The sequence below is a fragment of the Sus scrofa genome, chromosome 3 (genome assembly GCF_000003025.6).
Source record: "Sus scrofa isolate TJ Tabasco breed Duroc chromosome 3, Sscrofa11.1, whole genome shotgun sequence".
NCBI classification, from domain to species: Eukaryota; Metazoa; Chordata; class Mammalia; order Artiodactyla; family Suidae; genus Sus; species Sus scrofa.
This window is the reverse complement of record NC_010445.4, coordinates 39,200,306-39,219,413: the sequence shown is the minus strand read 5'-3', so window position 1 is coordinate 39,219,413 and position 19,108 is coordinate 39,200,306. Positions and strand designations below refer to the sequence as shown.

At 62.7% G+C, this 19,108-nt stretch overlaps 4 protein-coding genes across 13 annotated transcripts; 3 read left to right on the top strand and 1 right to left on the bottom strand.

Moving 5' to 3' along the window:
* KREMEN2 (kringle containing transmembrane protein 2) lies at nucleotides 609–5,163 on the top strand. Of its 3 annotated transcripts, XM_021086733.1 has the most exons (9): nucleotides 609–1,109; nucleotides 1,358–1,532; nucleotides 2,570–2,661; nucleotides 2,787–2,911; nucleotides 3,110–3,263; nucleotides 3,672–4,004; nucleotides 4,071–4,193; nucleotides 4,277–4,355; nucleotides 4,606–5,163. In XM_021086733.1, the coding sequence occupies exons 1-9, from the start codon at nucleotides 1,016–1,018 to the stop codon at nucleotides 4,814–4,816; spliced, it is 1,386 nt and encodes a 461-aa protein (XP_020942392.1). In that variant the 5' UTR covers nucleotides 609–1,015; the 3' UTR covers nucleotides 4,817–5,163. The 3 variants fall into 3 exon arrangements, with proteins under 3 accessions (XP_020942392.1, XP_020942391.1, XP_020942393.1); XM_021086732.1 differs by having other exon boundaries at nucleotides 3,672–4,193; XM_021086734.1 differs by lacking the exon at nucleotides 4,277–4,355 and having other exon boundaries at nucleotides 4,606–4,748.
* PAQR4 (progestin and adipoQ receptor family member 4) lies at nucleotides 6,090–13,337 on the top strand. Its single transcript, XM_003354640.4, has 3 exons — nucleotides 6,090–6,630; nucleotides 8,269–8,490; nucleotides 8,922–13,337. Exons 1-3 carry the CDS (start codon nucleotides 6,465–6,467, stop codon nucleotides 9,353–9,355), a joined length of 822 nt encoding a protein of 273 aa, XP_003354688.1. The 5' UTR covers nucleotides 6,090–6,464; the 3' UTR covers nucleotides 9,356–13,337.
* PKMYT1 (protein kinase, membrane associated tyrosine/threonine 1) lies at nucleotides 10,153–17,595 on the bottom strand. 8 transcript variants are annotated; one of them, XM_021085613.1, is made up of 9 exons: nucleotides 17,380–17,577; nucleotides 16,720–16,963; nucleotides 13,629–13,996; nucleotides 12,433–12,926; nucleotides 11,869–11,975; nucleotides 11,611–11,783; nucleotides 11,366–11,523; nucleotides 10,504–10,590; nucleotides 10,153–10,401 (listed from the first exon to the last, which is right to left on the bottom strand). In XM_021085613.1, exons 2-9 carry the CDS (start codon nucleotides 16,736–16,738, stop codon nucleotides 10,290–10,292), a joined length of 1,518 nt encoding a protein of 505 aa, XP_020941272.1. In that variant the 5' UTR covers nucleotides 16,739–16,963; nucleotides 17,380–17,577; the 3' UTR covers nucleotides 10,153–10,289.
* LOC110260113 lies at nucleotides 17,038–18,721 on the top strand. Its single transcript, XM_021088381.1, has 3 exons — nucleotides 17,038–17,057; nucleotides 17,367–17,909; nucleotides 18,177–18,721. Exons 1-3 carry the CDS (start codon nucleotides 17,038–17,040, stop codon nucleotides 18,445–18,447), a joined length of 834 nt encoding a protein of 277 aa, XP_020944040.1. The 3' UTR covers nucleotides 18,448–18,721.

The following is a 19,108-nucleotide window of genomic DNA, read 5'->3' as shown; positions in this document are numbered from 1 at the left end:
GAGCCTGGGCTGGGGGTCCCAGGGAGAGAGGGAGAGGAGGGGACAGGCCGGGACCAGGGGCGCAGCTGCCTTCCTCCCCAGACACCAGCTGCCCCTGCCTGTCCGAGACGGAGCGTCCACCTTCCCAGCCTGTCGGGCGGGGCGGGGGCAGGGAGGGGCACGTCCTCAGGCCGGAGGCTTCGGGACCTGGGGAGGGAGGGGCGTGAAGCTCCGAAAGAGGGTGTGCGTGAGAGCGTCTCGCCATGAACGGGTGACTGAGTGGCAATGCGTGCATGCGTGCCCTTCATCCAAGGGTGTCTGTGACCTGGAGGTCCCGGGCTGTCCCAGGCGTGTGGCCGCGGGAGAGGGTCCTGCATCTCTCGGCTTGGGGTCCTTGTGTCCATCAGCCTGGCCCGTCCTCCTCCACCGGCTTCCACTAGAAGCGTCACCGACCCTGAGAGGGGGAGGGGCGGGGAGGCGCGCGCGGGGACTTGGAGGGTCCCGGAGATGGGGGGCGGGCGTGGGAGGCGTCTGGACCTGCTGCCTACGCTCCAGTCTCGGGCGGGGCTTCCCGGCCTCGGGGGGTGGAGTGGGGAGGGAGGGAGGGAGGGACACAAGGGGGAGGGACGCGCGGAAGGACGCGAGGGGGGCAGGAGCCAGCGCGTTAGAGACCTGGGCGAGGGAGACTCAGAGAGCGAGGCGCAGCGGGAGGGGGCGGGCGAGGAAGCCGAGGCAAGACCCGCAGCCCTGAGAGGCAGAGAAGTCGACCGCCCCTGGCCAGAGACCGCCCCCCGCGACGCCCCAGGGAGACCCCCTGCAGGGGCCGGGGCAGAGAGACGTCTTCAGGCCAGACACCTTGGAGACCAATACCCCGGGGAGCTCTCTCCACCCCGACGGAGAGCGCCTCCCAGGGCGGGACGAGGACAGACCGTCAGAAGACAACGCCCCCCAGGCCGCCTGGGAGAGCCCAGAGCGACCCCGGGGGCAACAGAGGCCGTTTGCGGGCCTGGGCGACCTCTCTCGCTGTTTGGGGGTGATGGGGACACAGGCTCCTCAGGGCCTCCTCCTCCTTTTTTTGTTTCCACTGCTGCCGCCAGGCGGAGCCTCAGCGGGAAGCCTGCACAGCCCAGGTGAGTCCCCGCCAGCCGTCTGGGCCGAGGTCACCACTCCCTTCTCGGCCACCGCGCACAGAACCTGAGTCCTTCGGCTGGCGGGGGGTGGGGCGCAGAGCAGGTGGTGGGAACAGCTGAGCAGCCCGAGGGCCCCGTGGGCGCCGGGGGCACTGGCTGGGAATCCCGGCGGGAGTTACCGTGGGAGGGTGAGGTGAGGATGCCGGGCAAGGGTCCAAACCTCCCCAGACCCCGCCGTCGCCATGCAGGCCTGTCCGAGTGCTTCCAGGTGAATGGTGCCGACTACCGCGGCCACCAGAACCGCACCGGCCCCCGTGGGGCCGGCCGCCCGTGCCTCTACTGGGACCAGACGCAGCAGCACAGCTACAGCAGCGCCAGCGACCCCCAAGGCCGCTGGGGGCTGGGCGCGCACAACTTCTGTCGGTGAGGGGCGGGGCGAGGGGCGGGGCCTTCACTGGGACGGGGCGGGGTGCGCTGTGGCCGGTTTGGGCCTGGGGCAGGGACTCGGCATGGGCGGAGCCGAGGTCCCCGCTGGGCGGGCCCAGGGGCCACCTCGAGGGCCTGGGGACCGTGCCTCAGTGAGGCGATGCAGGAGGCTTCTCAGAGCTTTTTTTGACTTGAGTGGGGCCTTAGGCGCTTAACTTCTGCAGAGCCTCAGGGCAGGCCTGGTCACTCCAGGCGTCCGTGAGAGCCAGGAGCCTAGTCAGAGGGCACCCCCTGGAGTCAGGGGCCTGGCCGTGAACATACAGCTTCTCTGAGAGGCATCTACTAGCGGGGACCGAGGGATTGGGATTTCAGGGCCCCAGTTGCGTTTGAAGCGTCAGGGTCCAAGCTGAGCAGGAGGACACTTCCTTGATGAACAGCAAAGCTTAGGGCTCATCACTTCTTTAAAGCAGTGTTCTGTAGTTCCCGTCATGGCTCAGTGGTTAACGAATCTGACTAGGAACCATGAGGTTGCAGGTTCGATCCCTGGCTTCGCTCAGTGGGTTAAGAATCCAGCGTTGCTGTGAGCTCTGCCTGGTCACAGACGCTGCTCGGATCCAGTGTTGCTGTGGCTGTGGCGTAGGCTGCTGGCTACAGCTCTGATTAGACCCCTAGCCTGGGAACCTCCATATGCCACAGGAGCGGCCCTAGAAAAGGCAAAAAAAAAAAAAAAAAAGGCAGTGTTCTAAGGCAAGGGGCATGGTCAAGGCCCATGCTGGGTAGGCACAAATACTACAAATGGCCTCAAAGTCCTTCGTATATGAGATCACCTCCTACCAACAGCTGAAGACCTAAAATCAGCCCCCAGGGCCCCTTTTATGACTTCCCACCATCCACTGGACAATCCATCTGGTGGGACAAACCAGAATTTGCTCTAACACATGCAGCGGCCATTTTGCAAATAAACTGTGGATCAGGGCCTGGAATTTGCTGGTTTGGGGAGGGGAGGATCCCAGCCACGTCTCCCTTACCCGCAGTAACCCAGACGGTGACGTGCAGCCATGGTGTTATGTGGCAGAGACGGAGGAGGGCATCTACTGGCGCTACTGTGATATCCCCACGTGTCATAGTGAGTGGGCCGGGCTGGACACGGGTGAGAGCTGGACACCTTGGACAAGGGAGGGGCCAGGCTGCCTGGGCAGAGTTTGCATTTTGGAGGCACCACCTGGAGCCTGACTGTGCTGCCCCCCTCAGTGCCTGGGTACCTGGGCTGCTTCATGGACTCAGGGGCACCCCCGGCCCTCAGCGGCCCCAGCGGCACCTCAACAAAGCTCACGGTCCAGGTGTGCCTTCGCTTCTGCCGCATGAAGGGCTACCAGGTACTGCCTGCCTGCCCAGATCAGCGACCCCTGACCTTGACCTCAGAACCCAAATCAACGTCCAACTCTCACGCCAAACCTTGAAACTGATTTCTGAACCTCCAGTCCAGTTCCCACATCCAACCCCGACCCCTGGCTCCCACCACCCCAGCCCCACCCCAGCCCCTGTCTCGGGGGTCACCCAGTCTGTGCTCCCAGTTGGCGGGCGTGGAGGCTGGCTATGCCTGTTTCTGTGGCTCCGAAAGTGACCTGGCCCGGGGACGCCCAGCTCCGGCCACCGACTGTGACCAGATCTGCTTCGGCCACCCAGGCCAGCTGTGTGGTGGCGATGGGCGTCTGGGCATCTATGAAGGTGAAGAATGGGCGGGGATGAAGGGCCTGGGCGAGACTCATGCAATGCCATGGTAGAGGGCAGAATCTGGGAAGGGATGGCAGTAGGTTGATTAATTGATTGGGTTGAGAATGGGGCCTGAAGAGAGGACTGGGCTGAACCTGGGGCATCAGGGGCCCTGGGACCTGAGGAAGGAATTAACTGAGGATGAGACCTGACAGGGGGGGATTAATGGTTTAACAGTGGGGCCTATGGAAGGCGTTGGACCAGGCCGCAGTGGAGGACTAGATGGCACCTGGGGTGGAGGGCGGGGCCCGAAGATGGGGCAGGGGCGGGCCTAGCTCGGAAGGGGAGGGGCTTCTACACAGAGCCCCGCCCCGTGGAGGAGCCCGCGGATCTGCTGGTTCTGACCACGCGTATCACCCGCAGTGTCGGTGGGCTCCTGCCAGGGGAACTGGACGGCACCTCAGGGCGTCGTCTATTCCCCGGACTTCCCGGACGAGTACGGACCAGACCGGAACTGCAGCTGGGCGCTGGGCCCGCCGGGCGCCGCGCTGGAGCTCACCTTCCGCCTCTTCGAGCTGGCCGACCCGCGAGACCGGCTGGAGCTGCGCGACGCCGCCTCCGGGAACTTGCTCCGCGCTTTCGACGGCGCCCGCCCACCGCCGCCCGGGCCGTTGCGCCTGCGCGCCGCCGCGCTGCTGCTCACCTTCCACAGCGATGCGCGCGGCCACGCGCAGGGCTTCGCGCTCACCTACCGCGGTGAGGCCCGCCCCGTTCCCCCTCGGCCCACTCCCCCGCCTACCTGCCTCACACCCCTCTCCGCAGGGCTGCAGGATGCTGCGGACGACCCGGAGCCCCCCAAGGGCTCGGCCCAGACCCCCGCAGTGCCCCTCGAGGCCAACGTGAGCTGCAGCCCCCGGCCTAGGGCTCCAGAGGCCGCGATGGGGGGTGAGACGGGCGTGGGAGGTAGGAGGGACTGTGGGAAGCAGCTCCTTTCAAGCCCTGTCTTCACCGCACTCGTGTGCCCGCAGCCCGGGTCTTCTCGTCGGTGACGGCTGTCTCAGTGCTGCTGCTGCTGCTGCTGTGGCTGTTGCGCCTGCTGCGCGGCCGGTGCGCGCTCTAGGGCAGGGCTTGAGGGCGGACCCGGCCGGGTGCCTGACGCTCCGCTCTAGTGCCTCCGGGCGCGGGGCCCCTGGTGGGAAGCTGGGGCCCACGAGGGGAACGGGGCTGGAAGGCAGTCCTGGGTTCTTGAGGGACTAGTACTTGGGTCCACACAGGGAACCGTGCGTGATCACTGGTGAAGCAAGGTTCTAGAGGTGAGATTGGTTCAGGGTTCAGCTGATGTCTGCTCCCTCTCTAGGACCTGCCTGCTGGCTCCCGGTAAAGAGCCCCCAGCGTTGGGGCCCTCCGGGGGCCCCGCCAGAAGCTGGGCCGTTTGGTACCGCCGGCCTCAAGGGGTGGCCCTGCCCTCTCCTCCTGGGGACCCCCAGGTTGAGAGTCTGACGGCGAGTTACCGGCCCCTGAGTGCCTCCAGCCAGAGTTCCCTGCGCTCTCTCATCTCTGCTCTCTGACTCAGGACTCTCAGGGTCCCCTGGACCCTCCTCCAGCGGGATGGACTCCTGCCACACTCTGTCTACCTTGGCCTTTTGCTCCATTGAGGGCAGCTCGGCCTCTAGTCCTTTCTGAGAGACCGGGATGTCGGACAGGAAGCATTTGGTGCTGTTACTGGGAATTGGGCCTGACTCTCGGGGGGTCCAGATGGTCAAGGCCAAAGGGCAAGAGGAGTATGGCTGTTTTCCTCATAAACCTCAAAGACCCCCTCTTGGGGAGGTCTGGACTGCTGCCCCAAGTGAACTCTGAAAGGTCAACAAAAGTGGTCAAAAGCCATTGACTTTGAATAAAGAACCTATTTGGGTACAGAGCTCTGCAAGTTCTTGTGTGTGGGAGGAGGTATGTCAGTGAGGGTGCTGTGCCAATGTTGGTTGTGTGCATGCAAATTAAGGGCGTTCCACGCATGGAGCCGCCTGGAATGCGAAGGACCGAAGATGCTTGGAGACTGAAGGGTGAGCAGGAGGGGTCCTGGAGCCCTGGAGGAAGTGGGCACCGGTTATTAGCAGGGTCGAGCAGAAGGTGTGTTTTCCTGACCTGATTTAGGGTGAACCCTGGTGGGGAACGACCTTTCTCTCCTGGCCTCCTGCCATCGCTCTTCCCCGTTTCCTGCCTATCCTAAGGCGGGGCGGAAGGTGCGCCTTGGCTTTAACAGGAGGAAGTGAGTGTGGCCTAGCCCACGATCGAAGAAGCCCGGCTGGAAGAACAGGGCTTCTCTGGAGGGCTCCGAGCTCGTCAGGCACACCCGTGGCGGCCCGGTCATCTCGGCGGGCCTTGCTGCGCTCCGGGGAAGTCAGACGGGTGGAGAGATCACTCGCGGAGTGGAGACGAGCCGGCTCTAGACCTGACCGGTCCGAACATCCCGGGCCGGCAGCACCTTGGACAGAGCCCGGGCTATGGGATGGGGCTGGGTGACGGGGCCGTACCCGGGAGGGTGAATGCCCAAGGGTGAGTCGACCTGGGGATCCGGCAGAAAGCCCAGGCCCGCACTGAGAGGGGACGCGAGGCGCCAGGGTCACTGCGGCGGAGCCACCGGGACCCAGAACGTCGAGTCCCAGTACAACAGGGAGCCCATGCAAATGAGACTGGGATCGCATATATTATGCCAAGAAGGTGAAGGAAGGCCTGGGAGGCCGAGAAGAAGGAACTCCCCGCCGGCCGCGCCCATTGGCCCTCGCAGCCGCGACGTCAGGAGCCCAGAGCGCGAAACGCTGGCGGGACGGCGGGGGCGAGCAGCTGGGGCGGAGCCTGCCGTCCCCTCCCGCGTCCCGCCGCGCCCTTCCTCCGGGCAGCGGAGGGACGATTGGCCGCTGCCGCCGCCGCGAGCTGTCCTTGCAGAGCTCTTGTCCCGGCCGAGCGGGCCGCACTGCGCTCGGACGCCCGGCGCGTCCCGGGCCCCCAGCTGGCGTGGGACTGCCGGGCTCGCGCTTGCGCAACGCACGAGGGGCGCGGGCCGGGACCACCCCTCCCCGCGCTGGCGCTTGCGCGGACCGAGCCCTGAGCGGTGGGCGGGCGCCGTGATGAGCCTCCCGCTGCTGCTGCTGCTTCTGCCCTACTGAGGAGGAGACCCGGCGGCCAGAGGAGCGCAGACCGACTGCGCCGGGCCGGGCCATGGCGTTCCTGGCCGGGCCGCGCCTGCTGGACTGGGCCAGCTCGCCGCCGCACCTGCAGTTCAACAAGTTCGTGCTCACCGGCTACCGGCCGGCCAGCAGCGGCTCGGGATGCCTGCGTAGCCTCTTCTACATGCACAACGAGCTGGGCAACATCTACACGCACGGTGAGCCTCGCCCCACATCCCCAATCCGCGGCAGCTCCGCCCGGGGGCCTGAAGGCCGAGGAGAGGCCCAGTGCCCAGGTCCTGGGCTGCCTGGGCCCTGGCACGGCCAGGAGCCGCGATGATAAAGCTGCCATTGTCCCAAATGGCACTGCCCGCCTCTGCTCCCCTAGTGGGGCCCCCAGGGCAGGCGAGGGAAGCAGAGTGGGGGACCTAGTCCGCTTAATCCCTCTGAACCCTGGGCAGAAGGATCTTGGAGACCCGCCCCTCCGTAATCCCTGCGCCCTGGGCACCCTCCCCCGGCAGCACCTGTCCAGGAGATGGGTGTTGACTTTGGCGAGCAGGGGCCCAGGAGAAGCTAGGCCCCAGCCGCCTTACCGCCCCCACCTGCCCGCAGCAGCAGCCCAGCGGCGGGGCTCCGCCTGGTGGTGGCTCCTTCCTCCCCCAGCAGGCGCCAGGCCCCTCCTCCACTGCCCCGCTGGGCTGTGCTGACACAGCCCTGCCCGTCCTTGGCCTGCCCCCGCGCAGAGAGGGGCCCCGAGTGCCCCGGGCTCAGCCTTGGTACCTGCCCCCTGGGGCACTGTGGCCTGGCTAGACCCTGCCAAGAATGGGCAGCCAGGGCCCCCGGCCTGCCTTGCTGACCTTTGACCCCTGGGACAGCAACGCCAAAGTGCCTGTTGGAAGCAGTAGGGATGGTCCTGGAGGCCTGGGTTGGGACGAGTGGAGCTCTCCCTGTAGGTGCTTTGATAGGAGACGGAACAGGGTTTGCCCTGCCCCCTCCCTCGCCTGGCCTCACCCCTTTCTAGAAGACAAAAAGGCCCACAGCCTCCGTTTGTCTGGTCACTTGTGGAGAGGAGAGGACACAGGGGTTGGGAGGAGCAAGCCAAGCAGCCCTGGGATCTGTTATCAATGCCCACATGTCCTTCTCAGAACTTAGCCTGAGGTCGTGCTTCCTTCTGGCTTCTGCTGATACCCCGAGGCAGGTTGGGGGGAGCGGTTGGGGTCCCCCTGCTTTGTGAAGGTGGTGTGGCTTCAGGGGTGGGAGCAGCTTGAGCGCTCTGGGCTCTGTCCTGCTTCTCTTGCTTACTTGCTCAAGTCACCTGGGGCAGGTTACTCCACTTCTTCACCTGTCAAGTGGGGATACTGGTCTTCCCTTCCCAGCACTATTGTGAACTCTGCTAAATAAAGTTACTCAGGAGTGCCTGCCGTGGTGCAGCGGAAACGAATCCGATTAGGAACCCTGAGGTTGCGGGTTCAAGCCCTGGCCTCGATCAGCGGGTTAAGGATCTGGCGTTGTTGGGAGCTGTGGTGTAGGTCGCAGACACAGCTCGGATCTAGTGTGGCTGTGGCTGTGGTGTAGGCCGGCAGCTGTAGCTCCAACTGGACCCCTAGCCTGGGAACCTCCATATGCTGCGGGTGCAGCCCTGAAAAGCAAAAAATAAAAATAGAAATAAATAAAGTTGCTGAAAGCCCAGGGCCTGCCCAGCACTGGCCCCCAGACCTGTCGGGACCTGCCTGCACTCATCCCCCTCGGGACCTGCCTGCCCTCATCCCCCTCGTATCACCTCTAGGCTGTGGGCTGAGGACGTGCCTTGTCCTCAGCGCTGAAGGTGTCTCACGGAAACCTGTCTCCCTCCCCAGGGCTGGCCCTGCTGGGCTTCCTGGTGCTGCTGCCCATGACCCTGCCCTGGGGTCATCTGGGCAAGGATGGCTGGCTGTGGGGCACACACTGTGTGGCCTGCCTGGCACCCCCTGCAGGCTCTGTGCTCTATCACCTCTTCATGTGCCACAAAGGGGGCAGCCCTGTGTACACCCGGCTCCTTGCCCTGGATATGTGTGGGGTCTGCCTCGTCAACACTCTCGGTGAGCCAAGGGATGGGGGGGAGGGAGGGGGGCTCGAAGGATGGGAGCTGGGGGTCGGGTCCACTCACAGGAGCCCTAGATAAAAACGGCAAGAAGCAATAAGACTGAAAGATGAGTTCCCGTTGTGGCTCGGCGGAAACAAATCCGACTAGGAACTGTGAGGTTGTGGGTTCGATCCCTGGCCTCACTCAGTGGGTTAAGGATCCAGCGTTGCCATGAGCTGTCGTGTAGGTTGCAGACGAGGCTCCAATCTGGCGTGGCTGTGGCTGTGGCGTAGGCCGGCAGCTGTAGCTCCGATTCGACCCCGAGCCTGGGAACCTCCATATGCCATGGCAAGGCCCTAAAAAGCAAAAAAAAGACTGAAAGATACAAAAGAGCAGGTGGACCCCCCCAGACTGACGTGCCCTCTCCCACCTCTCTCCTCTGTGCAGGGGCCCTGCCCATCATCCATTGCACCCTGGCCTGCAGGCCCTGGCTGCGCCCAGCTGCCCTGGTGGGCTACACCGTGTTGTCGGGTGTGGCTGGCTGGCGGGCCCTCACCGCCCCCTCCACCAGTGCCCGGCTCCGCGCCTTTGGTTGGCAGGCTGGTGCCCGCCTCCTGGTGTTTGGGGCCCGGGGAGTGGGGCTGGGCTCTGGGGCTCCAGGCTCCCTCCCTTGCTACCTGCGCATGGATGCGCTGGCCCTGCTTGGGGGACTCGTAAACGTGGCCCGCCTGCCAGAGCGCTGGGGACCAGGCCGCTTCGACTACTGGGGTAACTCACACCAGATCATGCACCTGCTCAGCGTGGGCTCCATCCTCCAGCTGCACGCTGGTGTCGTGCCCGACCTGCTCTGGGCCGCCCACCACACCTGCCCCCCGGACTGAGCCATCTCCCACCTGCCATGCTGGTCTGCCCGGTCTTCTAGGGCCAGCGGCTCCATGCTTCCCTCCTCTGCTGGTTTGCAAGGGGCTGGGATGCTTCCAGCAAACAGAACTTCCTAGTGGGAGCCCTCGTCCGTTCATCCATTCTTCCCCATGGATTGACCTCTTCTGCCCACACCTTGGAGCTCCAGCTCCCCCCTCCTGCCTTCTCCCAGGGTCCCGTCTTACTGTGTGGGTTGAAAGGAAACCTCTCCTTCTCTGAGCCTCAGTTGTGACCTGTGAGGCCTGGGCCAAAGGGGCTCTGGGGTCATGCCTTGCTCTGACGTTTGGGATCCTTGCTTAAGGCCCCTCCTGGATATGGCCCGGCCTCCAGCCCATCCTTCCTGACCTGTCTTTCCGTCCGGCACGCCAGCCCTCCCAGCAGCCAGAGGCTCGCCTGTCCAGCCTCTCTTCTGTCTGGACTATGGAGCAAGGGGTCCGGGTGGCCGGACTAGCCTCTTATCCCAGGACTGAGGGACAGGAGGGCGGCTGCTCTTTCTAGGCCACGGGCACAGAGACATAAACAGTGGGATGGCCCTGGCCCCGGGGACCCCTGGGCTGAGGGCCCACGCTCCTCCTTGAGTGCTCTGACAGCTTGACCTGCCTGCCAGGGACGTGCCCACTCAGGAAATCTCTGCTCCACACACCGTGTGGTTCCCGGCTCTAGCCTGGGGCAGAGCTCAGCTTCCGCCCGGCCCGGGCGCCTTGGACCCTAGGCGACATCAGGCAGCGCCGTGTTGCCATGCAAGCGGGCTTGGGTGCTCCCGAGATTCAGATACATTTTATTAGATGTGGCCAGATAGAAGGGACCCCTGGAGTTCCCAGAGGGACCCCAGGCTCCAGGAGGATGGAGGGGAGGGGCTAAAAGGTTAAAAGTGCCCAGCCTGGGCCTCTGGGCTCAGCTGGGGCCCAGTGAGTCCTCAAACAGGCTGAGGAGGTTCCGAGGCTCAAAGGCGGGGAAGGTGCCCCGAGGTGGCTCTGAGTCAATGTCACTTAGGTCCAGAGCATCCCTGGGTGGGGGGGGGGGGAAGAAAAGAGCGAAGTGACTCTTGGGATCCGAGAGCGCCCCCGCCCTCTCCCCAGGACCCCGCCCTGCTCACCTCAGCACGTACCTGCTCCGGGGGGCAGGAGAGCCACCGTGGGGGGTGGACGTGCTTCCAGTGGCCCGGGCCAGGATGGCCTCCGGCGAGAGCGAGGGCCTGCATGGGGCGGGCAAGACAGGCAGGGTGTCGGGTGGGGAGGGCCTGGGAGGTGGGAGCAGCTGGCAGGGGCCTCGGAGCCCGACAGGGAAAGGGTGGTGCCCACTGAAAGAAGCACTTAATCTAGCTGACCGCACTCGAAGGCCACCTCTGCCCCTTTTCAGTGCACGTGGGCTCTGACGGGGCTGGCTGTGAAGTGACCTGATGGTAAATGCAGCTCATCTGTCCATTTGAGTCCTCTATAATGTGTCCCCAGGGCCATGGGGTGACTTTTGTCAGGAAGGGGTTAATGACCTGATTCCCCCTGCGAGCTGTCTGCGGGCCGGGCCGGGCCGGGCCGCGTGCTTTTCCTCTGCAGGAGGTTCTTAATTACAGCCTCTCACTTGGCCACCGGGCACCAGGACTAAGGGATTCCTCCCAGAGGAAGGATGATGCCTGTCCTTGGGGACAGGCAGCCTCTGCGGGGGTGGGGGCTGCACCATCTTGCCTTTCCCAGCAGGCACCGCGGCCCGGGCACTGCTCCCTGGCATGGCAGCACCCTGAGCAAGAGGTGGCCAGTCCCACTCTGCTCTGTGCAGCCTAGCTGCAGGCACCCAGCTTAGAAGAAACAGCTGCATTCAGACCGAGCCAGGCCTCACCCCCACCAGCCCTGATTCCCTGTTTGCGGGGGTGGGGGCCAGGTTGGCGGGAGGGGTCCCAGCTCACCACTGATGCCCATGGGCTGGGGCCTGGGCCTCGGGTGTGGGGTTGGCTGCCTGCCCGAGCCATCACCCACCCTATGCTGTCGTCATCCCAGTTGCTGGAGAGGCTGCTGTCCAGGAGGAGGCTGCAGGGCGGCGAGCCAGGCGGGGTGGCCGGCGGACCTAGAGGCTGCAGCCAGCTGGCGGGGTGAGCCAGCCCGTGCCAGAGCCAGCAGAGCAGGGCGAGCAGGGCCTGTGGGGAACAGGGGGCCGAGGGAGGCTGGGCAGGCCCTGGGGCCAGGGAACAGAGCAGGACAGGCTGCCACCTCTGCCAGCTTACCTGCCACAGGGCCCACCCTCGGCTGAGGGCTTCAGCGGCCATGTACCACAGGACGCTCCAAGGCCGTGGCTGCCGGAGCATGGGCAGGGCCAGCAGGGCCTCGGCTGTGGCCCGCAGCTTGGGGTCAGGTTCCAGCATCATGACGAGGACAGACCGCAGCTCAGAAGACAGGCCTGTCCCGGGGCAGGGCCACATCTCGAGGGACTGGGCCTTGAGCCCCTGGGTCCCTCCCACCCAAGAGCCTCGCCCGCGACTCACCAGCAGTGAATTCGGGGGGCAGGTAGCCCTGGCGCAGCTGCTGCCAGCCCTCCCCACCATGGGGCAGCTCCATGTTGCACGCCACTTCCAAGATGGTGAGGCCCAGACTGGGACAGGGACAGAGGAGGGGCTGGGCTGACCTCAGGACACAGAAGGCAGAGCCCCAGACTGCCCCCAAGAAGGTGGGAAAGGAACCGGGACTGGCCCTCTGTTGACGCGGCTGGAACTGCTCTCAGAGGCAGAGACGTGGTTACCAGCGGGGACCGTGGGACCCAGTGCCGGGCCCAGTCCTAGCTTCACTGCTGCTGCCCTTGGACTTGGGGACAGTCCCTTAATCGGCTGGGCTCCTTCCCATCCCTCCCATGGAGGTGCGCTGAGATGGGTGAAGCTCACGAGGGTGCGCTGCTTTGGTGGCCTAACTCTCCAGACTCCCCTCCACTAAAGGGTAAGACCTCCATTTGTCGGGGGCAGTGTCTCCCGGCCCAAAGCCAAGTCTGCCTGACCTTGGACCAAGACGGCATCCCTCTGCTGACTCTCCCCACCCCCCCAGTCCCCAGCCCTCACCTGAATACGTCGGCCGCTGTCCCGTAAGAGCCTTGCAGCAGCTCGGGGGCCATGTAGCGCGGGTCTCCCTCCTGGGCCTCGCTGGCTCCAGATGCACCCAGCTCCACCAGCAACCCAAAGTCACCCAGCTTGCAGCGGCCCCGGGGCCCCAGGAAGATGTTGGCAGGCTTGACGTCAAGGTGGACCAGGCCTTGGCCATGCAGGTGGGCCAGGGCCAGCAGGGCATCCCTCAGGTAGCCCCAGACCTGGGCCTCGGGCAGGCTGGCACCCCAGGCCTCGCAGTGCTGCTGCAGGCTGGGCCCACACAGCTCCGTCTGCAGGTACAGGATGCCGCCCTCCTCCCAGGCCTGTTCCAGCCGCACGCAGCGCGGGTGCTGCCCCACCTTCTCGTGGCCGCAGACCTCGGCCAGCTTGCGGGCCCGGTCCTTGGGGCCCCGGAATGGGGACATGGAGCGCTTCACCGCGTAGAGCCGGCCATCTTCCTTGGAGCGCACCTGCGAGGGAGGGGCCCAGAGCACTCAGATTCTGTCACGATGTCACACGTGCGGCCTGGCACCCGCCTCGGAGAGCCCTGCACGTGTAAGAGCAGACCTGGACAATGCTCCCCGGCAAGGGAAGAGGCAGGGCAGGGCTCTAGGTACCGACCCAGCGGGATGCCCTGGATGCACTAAGTGAGAAAAGCGGGCTACAGGCCACTGCAGGCGGTGTGAGCTGCTGTGCCGCGTGTAGATGGGGTCGTCTCTGTACCTGAGAAGCAACCCGGTTTCCTCCAGGAAGGAGAGCTGACCTAGGCGCCTATGTTTGTACTTTTTAACAAAACTGTCTTCAGGTGGTACTTGTGTAAGGAAAACTACCATTTTAAAGGAAATATATGTGATGGGAAAATATATTTTAAGAAACAAAAAGGGGGCATGTGTGCGTGGCCTGCGTGCTTGCTGGGGGCCTCCAGGGGGCCGGGCAGAGCTGCCAAGCCCCCCAGCATGGCTGGCACCGGCTGGGAGGAGAGGGTAGCCGGGAGGCACCGGGAGGTGTGCCAGGCTCTGGACAAGGGGGAGTGCGGACTGAGGGGGCCCCGGAGGGGCCTATGTGAAGGCAGCCAAATGCAGCACTGAGGGGAGGCTGGCAGGGGAGACAAGGGCAACAGGCTCCCCAAGACACTGTCCTGTCGCGGCCAGGGGAGGGACCCCCCAACTCACCTTGAAGACTTCTCCATAGGAGCCGTGGCCTAGGCGGCCAAGCCTGTGGAAACTCTGCTGGAAGAAGGACTCCGGCCGATTCGGGTCGTACCCAGGGCTCTGCAGGAGCTCAGAGGCTTTGCCTCGGAACGACACTCGCCGGGGCTGAGGCTGGTGCCAGCCCGGGGTCCGAAGAGGGAAGAGGCGGCTGATGGGGATGCTGCCCTTGGCAGGGGGCCGGGGTGGGAGGCTCCGACTGAGCCCCCCGGGCTTCTTGAGGGAGAAGCCAGGTTCTGCGTGCCGGAAGTAGGCTGGGACCGGGACCGGGGTGCCACTCAGGGGCGGCGGGGTGCCCTCTGCAGGCACAGGCATGTCCAGCACAGGAGCCTCTGAGGGCAGAGGATAGAAAGCACGTCATTCAAAAGTGCCTGGTCCTGTGGCCCCAAAGAGGCTGCAGAAGAGAGCTGCGTCTGCCCCCTCCACCCCCACGTGCTCTGCTTTAGACCTGGTGGCCGCGGGCACAAGAAGCTCCCGCCGGGAAAAGGTGTTCATGTCTACACCTCTGCACAGCCGTCTGCACCTTGGGAGTTAGATACAAAACCTGAAAACTATGGGGACAGGTCTTGGAGGCTCCCATGGTCCAGACAGGTGAAACCAAGCAAGTTCTGGAGCCAGAGCACCGGCGTGCACACCCCTGCCTTGTTTGGCCCTAAAATAATCCAACCTCCTCCAGGAGCAGACGGTAGGAATTCCTAGGACAAGCCTATTATCCCTTCTCTCTGATGCCAGAGTAAAAAAGAACGTCTGAATTCCAAGGTTCTTTCTCGCTTCCTTTGTCAGAGCTGAGGTGCTGAGGCTCGTTTAGTGGAGATTCACTTCCAGCTCCATGTGGCAGAGGCTGAGCTCCCCCCCCCGCCCCCCGCCCCGTTCACAGCCCATGTTCAGAAGCTCTAACGCAGCTCCAGTGGGCTGGCAATCCTGAAGCCCCACGGCTCAAGTCTCAGCTCATTCCTAGGGAGAAGGTTCCACCCTGGGCGAGGCAAGCCAGGCAGGCCAGGGGCTACTGCCTCCACTCCGAGGCACCACTGTCCCTGCCCCCCGCTCCAGAACTCTGGCTTGGGGATCCTGCCCAGGGAAGAGGTCATAAAACAGAGAGCTCCAAAGTTCTCCCTGCAAAACACTGACTTGATGAGAAGCAGAGTGTGAAAAGTTCAAGCCTGAAGGCACTCTCAGGAGTTCCCATCGTGGCGCAATGGTTGACAAATCTGACTGGGAGCCATGAGGTTGCAAGTTCGATCCCTGGCCTTGTTCAGTGGGTTAAGGATCCGGCATTGCTGGGAGCTGTGGTGTAGGTCACAGATGTGGGTGGCTCGGATCCCACATGTCTGTGGCTGTGGTGTAGGCCGGCGGCTGTATCTCCGACTTGACCCCTAGTCTGGGAACTTCCATAAGCTGCGGGTGCTGCCCTAAAAAAAAGATTAGGAGTTCCCGTCGTGGTGCAGTGGTTAACGAATCCGACTAGGAACCATGAGGTTGCTGGTTCGATCCCTGCCCTTGCTCAGTGGGTTAACGATCCGGCGTTGCTGTGAGCTGTGGTGTAGGTTGCAGACTTGGCTTGGATCCCACGTTGCTGTGGCTCTGGCGTAGGCCGGTGGCTACAGCTCCGATTCAACCCCTAGCCTGGGAACCTCCATATGCCGCGGGAGCGGCCCAAGAAATAGCAACAACAACAACAACAACAACAACAAAAAAAAGACAAAAGACAAAAAAGACAAAAAAAAAAAAAAAAAGATTAAAAAAAAGGTAAAAAAAGAGAACAGATATCCGCAGATAAACAAAAACAGAAAAAATTCATTGCTAGCAGACCTGTTTTATAAGGAACACTAAAGGAAGCCCTTCAGACTGAAAGCCTGTGATCCCAAAGAGTAAGTCAAATCTACGTGAAAAAGAAAGAGCACCAGTAAAGTTAATCATGTAATATAGAAGACAGTATAGGAGTTCCCGACGTGGCGCAGAGGAAACGAACCCGCCTAGGAATGATGAAGTTGCATGTTCGATCCCTGGCCTTGCTCAGTGGGTTAAGAATCTGGCGTTGCTGTGAGCTGTGGTGTAGGTTGCAGACACGGCTCGGATTTGGCAGTGCTGTGGCGTGGTGTAGGCCTGGGGCTACCTCTCCGATTCGACCCCTAGCCTGGAAACATCTATATGCCGCGGGTGCAGCCCTAAAAAGACATAAAATATAAAATAAAATCAGAGACACTTTGAATTCCAAAACACACCTGGCCTCAGGGATTTGTGGACTTATAATGCCGACTTCATGGAAGGCTTAGTGTAGCGCCTGGCATGCAGACCCCTCAATAACTGTTACATAAAGCTCTGAGCAGTAATTGAAAGAACACACAAAATACAGTGGTCCATGGGTATAAGCAACTCTGTGTTGGGGCAGAGCGGGCTACTGTGTTTCTATAATGTCATAATTGAAAGAAAAACAAGAGGGGGAAAAAATGCGAGAGGAGTCCAATTTTGAGAGGAAGCCACAGTGTATCAAAAGATTCCATACCCTGGAGTTCCAGCCCTGACTCAGTGGTTAATGAATCTGACTAGGAACCATGAGGTTGCAGGTTCGATCCCTGCCCTTGCTCAGTGGGTTAAGAATCCGGTGTTGCTGTGAGCTGTGGTGTAGGTTGCAGACACGGCTCGGATCCTGCGTTGCTGTGGCTCTGGCGTAGGCCGGCGGCTATGGCTCCAATTCCACCCCTAGCCTGGGAACCTCCATATGCCGCGGGAGCAGCCCAAGAAATGGCAATAAAGACAAAAAAAAAAAAAAAAAAAAGATTCCATAACCAGCAGGGGGGTAAGTGCTGGGGAGAGTGAGAGGGGGAGGCAGGGGACCCCCCCCCCATAGAGGTCTGCATTTAAGACTCACCCTACAGCCTGTGGGGACCCTTGCTCTGCCATCCCAGAGTTTCTCAAAGTGAAGGATCAGGGTGTCAGGATCTCCTAGGGTGCTGGTTAGGCGTAGACTCCAGGCCCAGACGTAGGACATTTGGGGACCTTGGGCACCCGCATCTTAAACCAATTCTCAAAACATCGCAATGTCACTGTCACTTACGTTCTAGCACCCCTGGCATGGCCAAACAGCTTTGGGGGTGGGACAGGGGAGGTAGAAGGAGCAGGGGCTCCGGGTGAATCCAGGGTGGTCCTGAGCGGAGGCCAGGCCGCGACGACCTCTGCAGCTTTCAGGGGCCTCACCCTCTCACTGGGCTGGACACATCTGCTGAGCACGGTCCACTGCACTAGACTGTGAGTTCCTCCTGGGCAGGGCCACAGCTGAGTCACCTCCGTGGGCGCAAACCCTGGCCAACAGAGTGGAGCAGACCAGCTGTCAGGGGACAGGTCTGTGGGGGTTTTCCTGGAGAGGGACGACTCAATGGGGAGCAGTCGCTGGGGGCAAGGGGTCCCAAAAGAAAGGGGTCAGGGAAGCTGCAGAAGGAGTAGGACAAGAGCAGTCTGGGGGCAGGAGCCTCGAGAGAGGAAGTGGGTGGAGCCGCCCGGGGCAGGGTTGGGCCAGGGAGAGGTTAGCAGAGGGGCAGGGCAAGAAAGGGGAGGGGTGGGGCTGTCGGAGGGGGATGTGCAAGGGGGCGAGAGGGGGTTGAGACTGAGGCAGATCCGGGGAAGGGCTGTCAGGGGACAAGGGGATGCTGGCGAGGGAAGCAGAAGAGTGGGGAGAGCTGTTCCGCCCTGGAAATGTCAGGGCAGGGTATGGGCTCACCTGGGGCGGGTGGGCGGGGCGCAGCTCAGCGAGGTCCCGGATTCCGGTCTGCTGAGGGTGCGGGGATCCCCTGAGCGATCAGGCTGGCCGGGGTCTTCGGTGGACCGCTCCCCACACTGGCGGGGAGGACTCTCTGGACGGGGAACGGCCCGTGAACGCGCGCGGAGCCAGCTCGCGCCAAAAATTCCAAACCGGCCTCGAGGCCCCGCCCAGGAACGCCTCTTACCCCGCCGCCTCTCCGAGACAGCCTATCAGAGGAGCCCAATCTGCCGGGGCTCCGCCCCCAACGTCCGGGCGTGCGCGTCGCCGATCCCGCCCCGCCTGCTTCGCGGGGCTCTTGCGCAAGCGCGGAGCCACCTGGGCGCTGACTCCGAGCGGGGTTGGCTGCGCCGTGTGCCTGAGGGGCTGAGGCACCACGCGGAATCGGAACCTGCTCCTGGGGCCCTCCCGCCTGGTTCCCAGGACACCGAGGGACCTTCGGACACCGACAGAGCTCCACACCCCAGTCCCGGCACCCACGGCCCTCGCTGGTCTGCCTTAGTTTTCGCCTCTATAAAAGGAAGGGTCACTGCCTTTCGCCCGGGAGGGAGGTGTAGCCCCAAGAGGCGGTCACTAGGGGCCTGACAGGAAGTCCCCGCGGCCTCCGGGGCTCTTGCAGGTGGAGTCCCCTGGGCTCGCCGCTCCCTCCTCACGCCTGCAGTGCATGGCTCTGGGGATGCGGTGAGGGGTTGTCCCCCTGACATCCCCCCACCCGCGGAACGCTCAGCTTGGTGAACTAGAAAATTCTGCCTCTGCAGGAAGCCTCCCGGTTTCCAGGTCTCGGCCACCTCTGAGGGGGCCTTTTCGCATTCTTTGGATTTGAGACGTAAGCTCAGCGCAAACTCCCCTCAGCTCCTTCCTGGCCGAACGACCTTGGGGATGCACCGGGCCTTTCCGAGCTTCGGATTAACCTCCTCTCCGGTAAAAATGGAGCTGATGACGCTTACCTCAGGGAGCTGGAGGTTCAAGTGGGATGATCCGCTTAAAGTTCTTAGCAAGGGGCCTGCCAGAGCAAACGCTAATTCCTAACAGCTTCTTCCTTCACCAGAGAGAACCTTTTTATCCACATAACAGGATCAAGGGGGGGTCAGGCCACCCTCCCTAGAAAGCTCCCCATTTCATCACATTGCCTTTCCTGCTTTACTCTCACATTGCATTTATCTCTCTCTGGAATTCTATCCTCTTATCAGCTTTTGTTTTGTTTTGCTTTGTTTTTTAGGGCCGCGCCTGCAGCACATGGAAGTTCCCAGGCTAGGGATCAGCTAGGAGGGGCAGCTGCTGGCCTCCACCACAGCCAGGCAGGATCTGAGCCGTGGCTGCCACGTACACCACAGTTCACGGCAGTGCGCCGGATCCCCGACCCACTGAGCAAGGCCAGGGATCGAACCCAAATCCATGGATACTAGTTGGATTCGTTTCCGCTGCTCCATGATGGAAACTCCATTTATCCGTTTATTTGTTGATCACCTCTCCCCCGAGTCTCTGAAAGGTCCTGGGATGGCTGGGCTCCCAGCTCACTGTGGTGCTTTAAACCTCTGGTGAGGAGTTCCCATCGTGGCGCAGCAGAAACGAATCTGACTAGGAACTATGAGGTTGCGGGTTTGATCCCTGGCCTCGATCAGTGGGTTGAGGATCTGGCGTTGCCATGAGCTGTGGTGTAGGTCACAGACGCGGCTCAGATCTGGCGTAG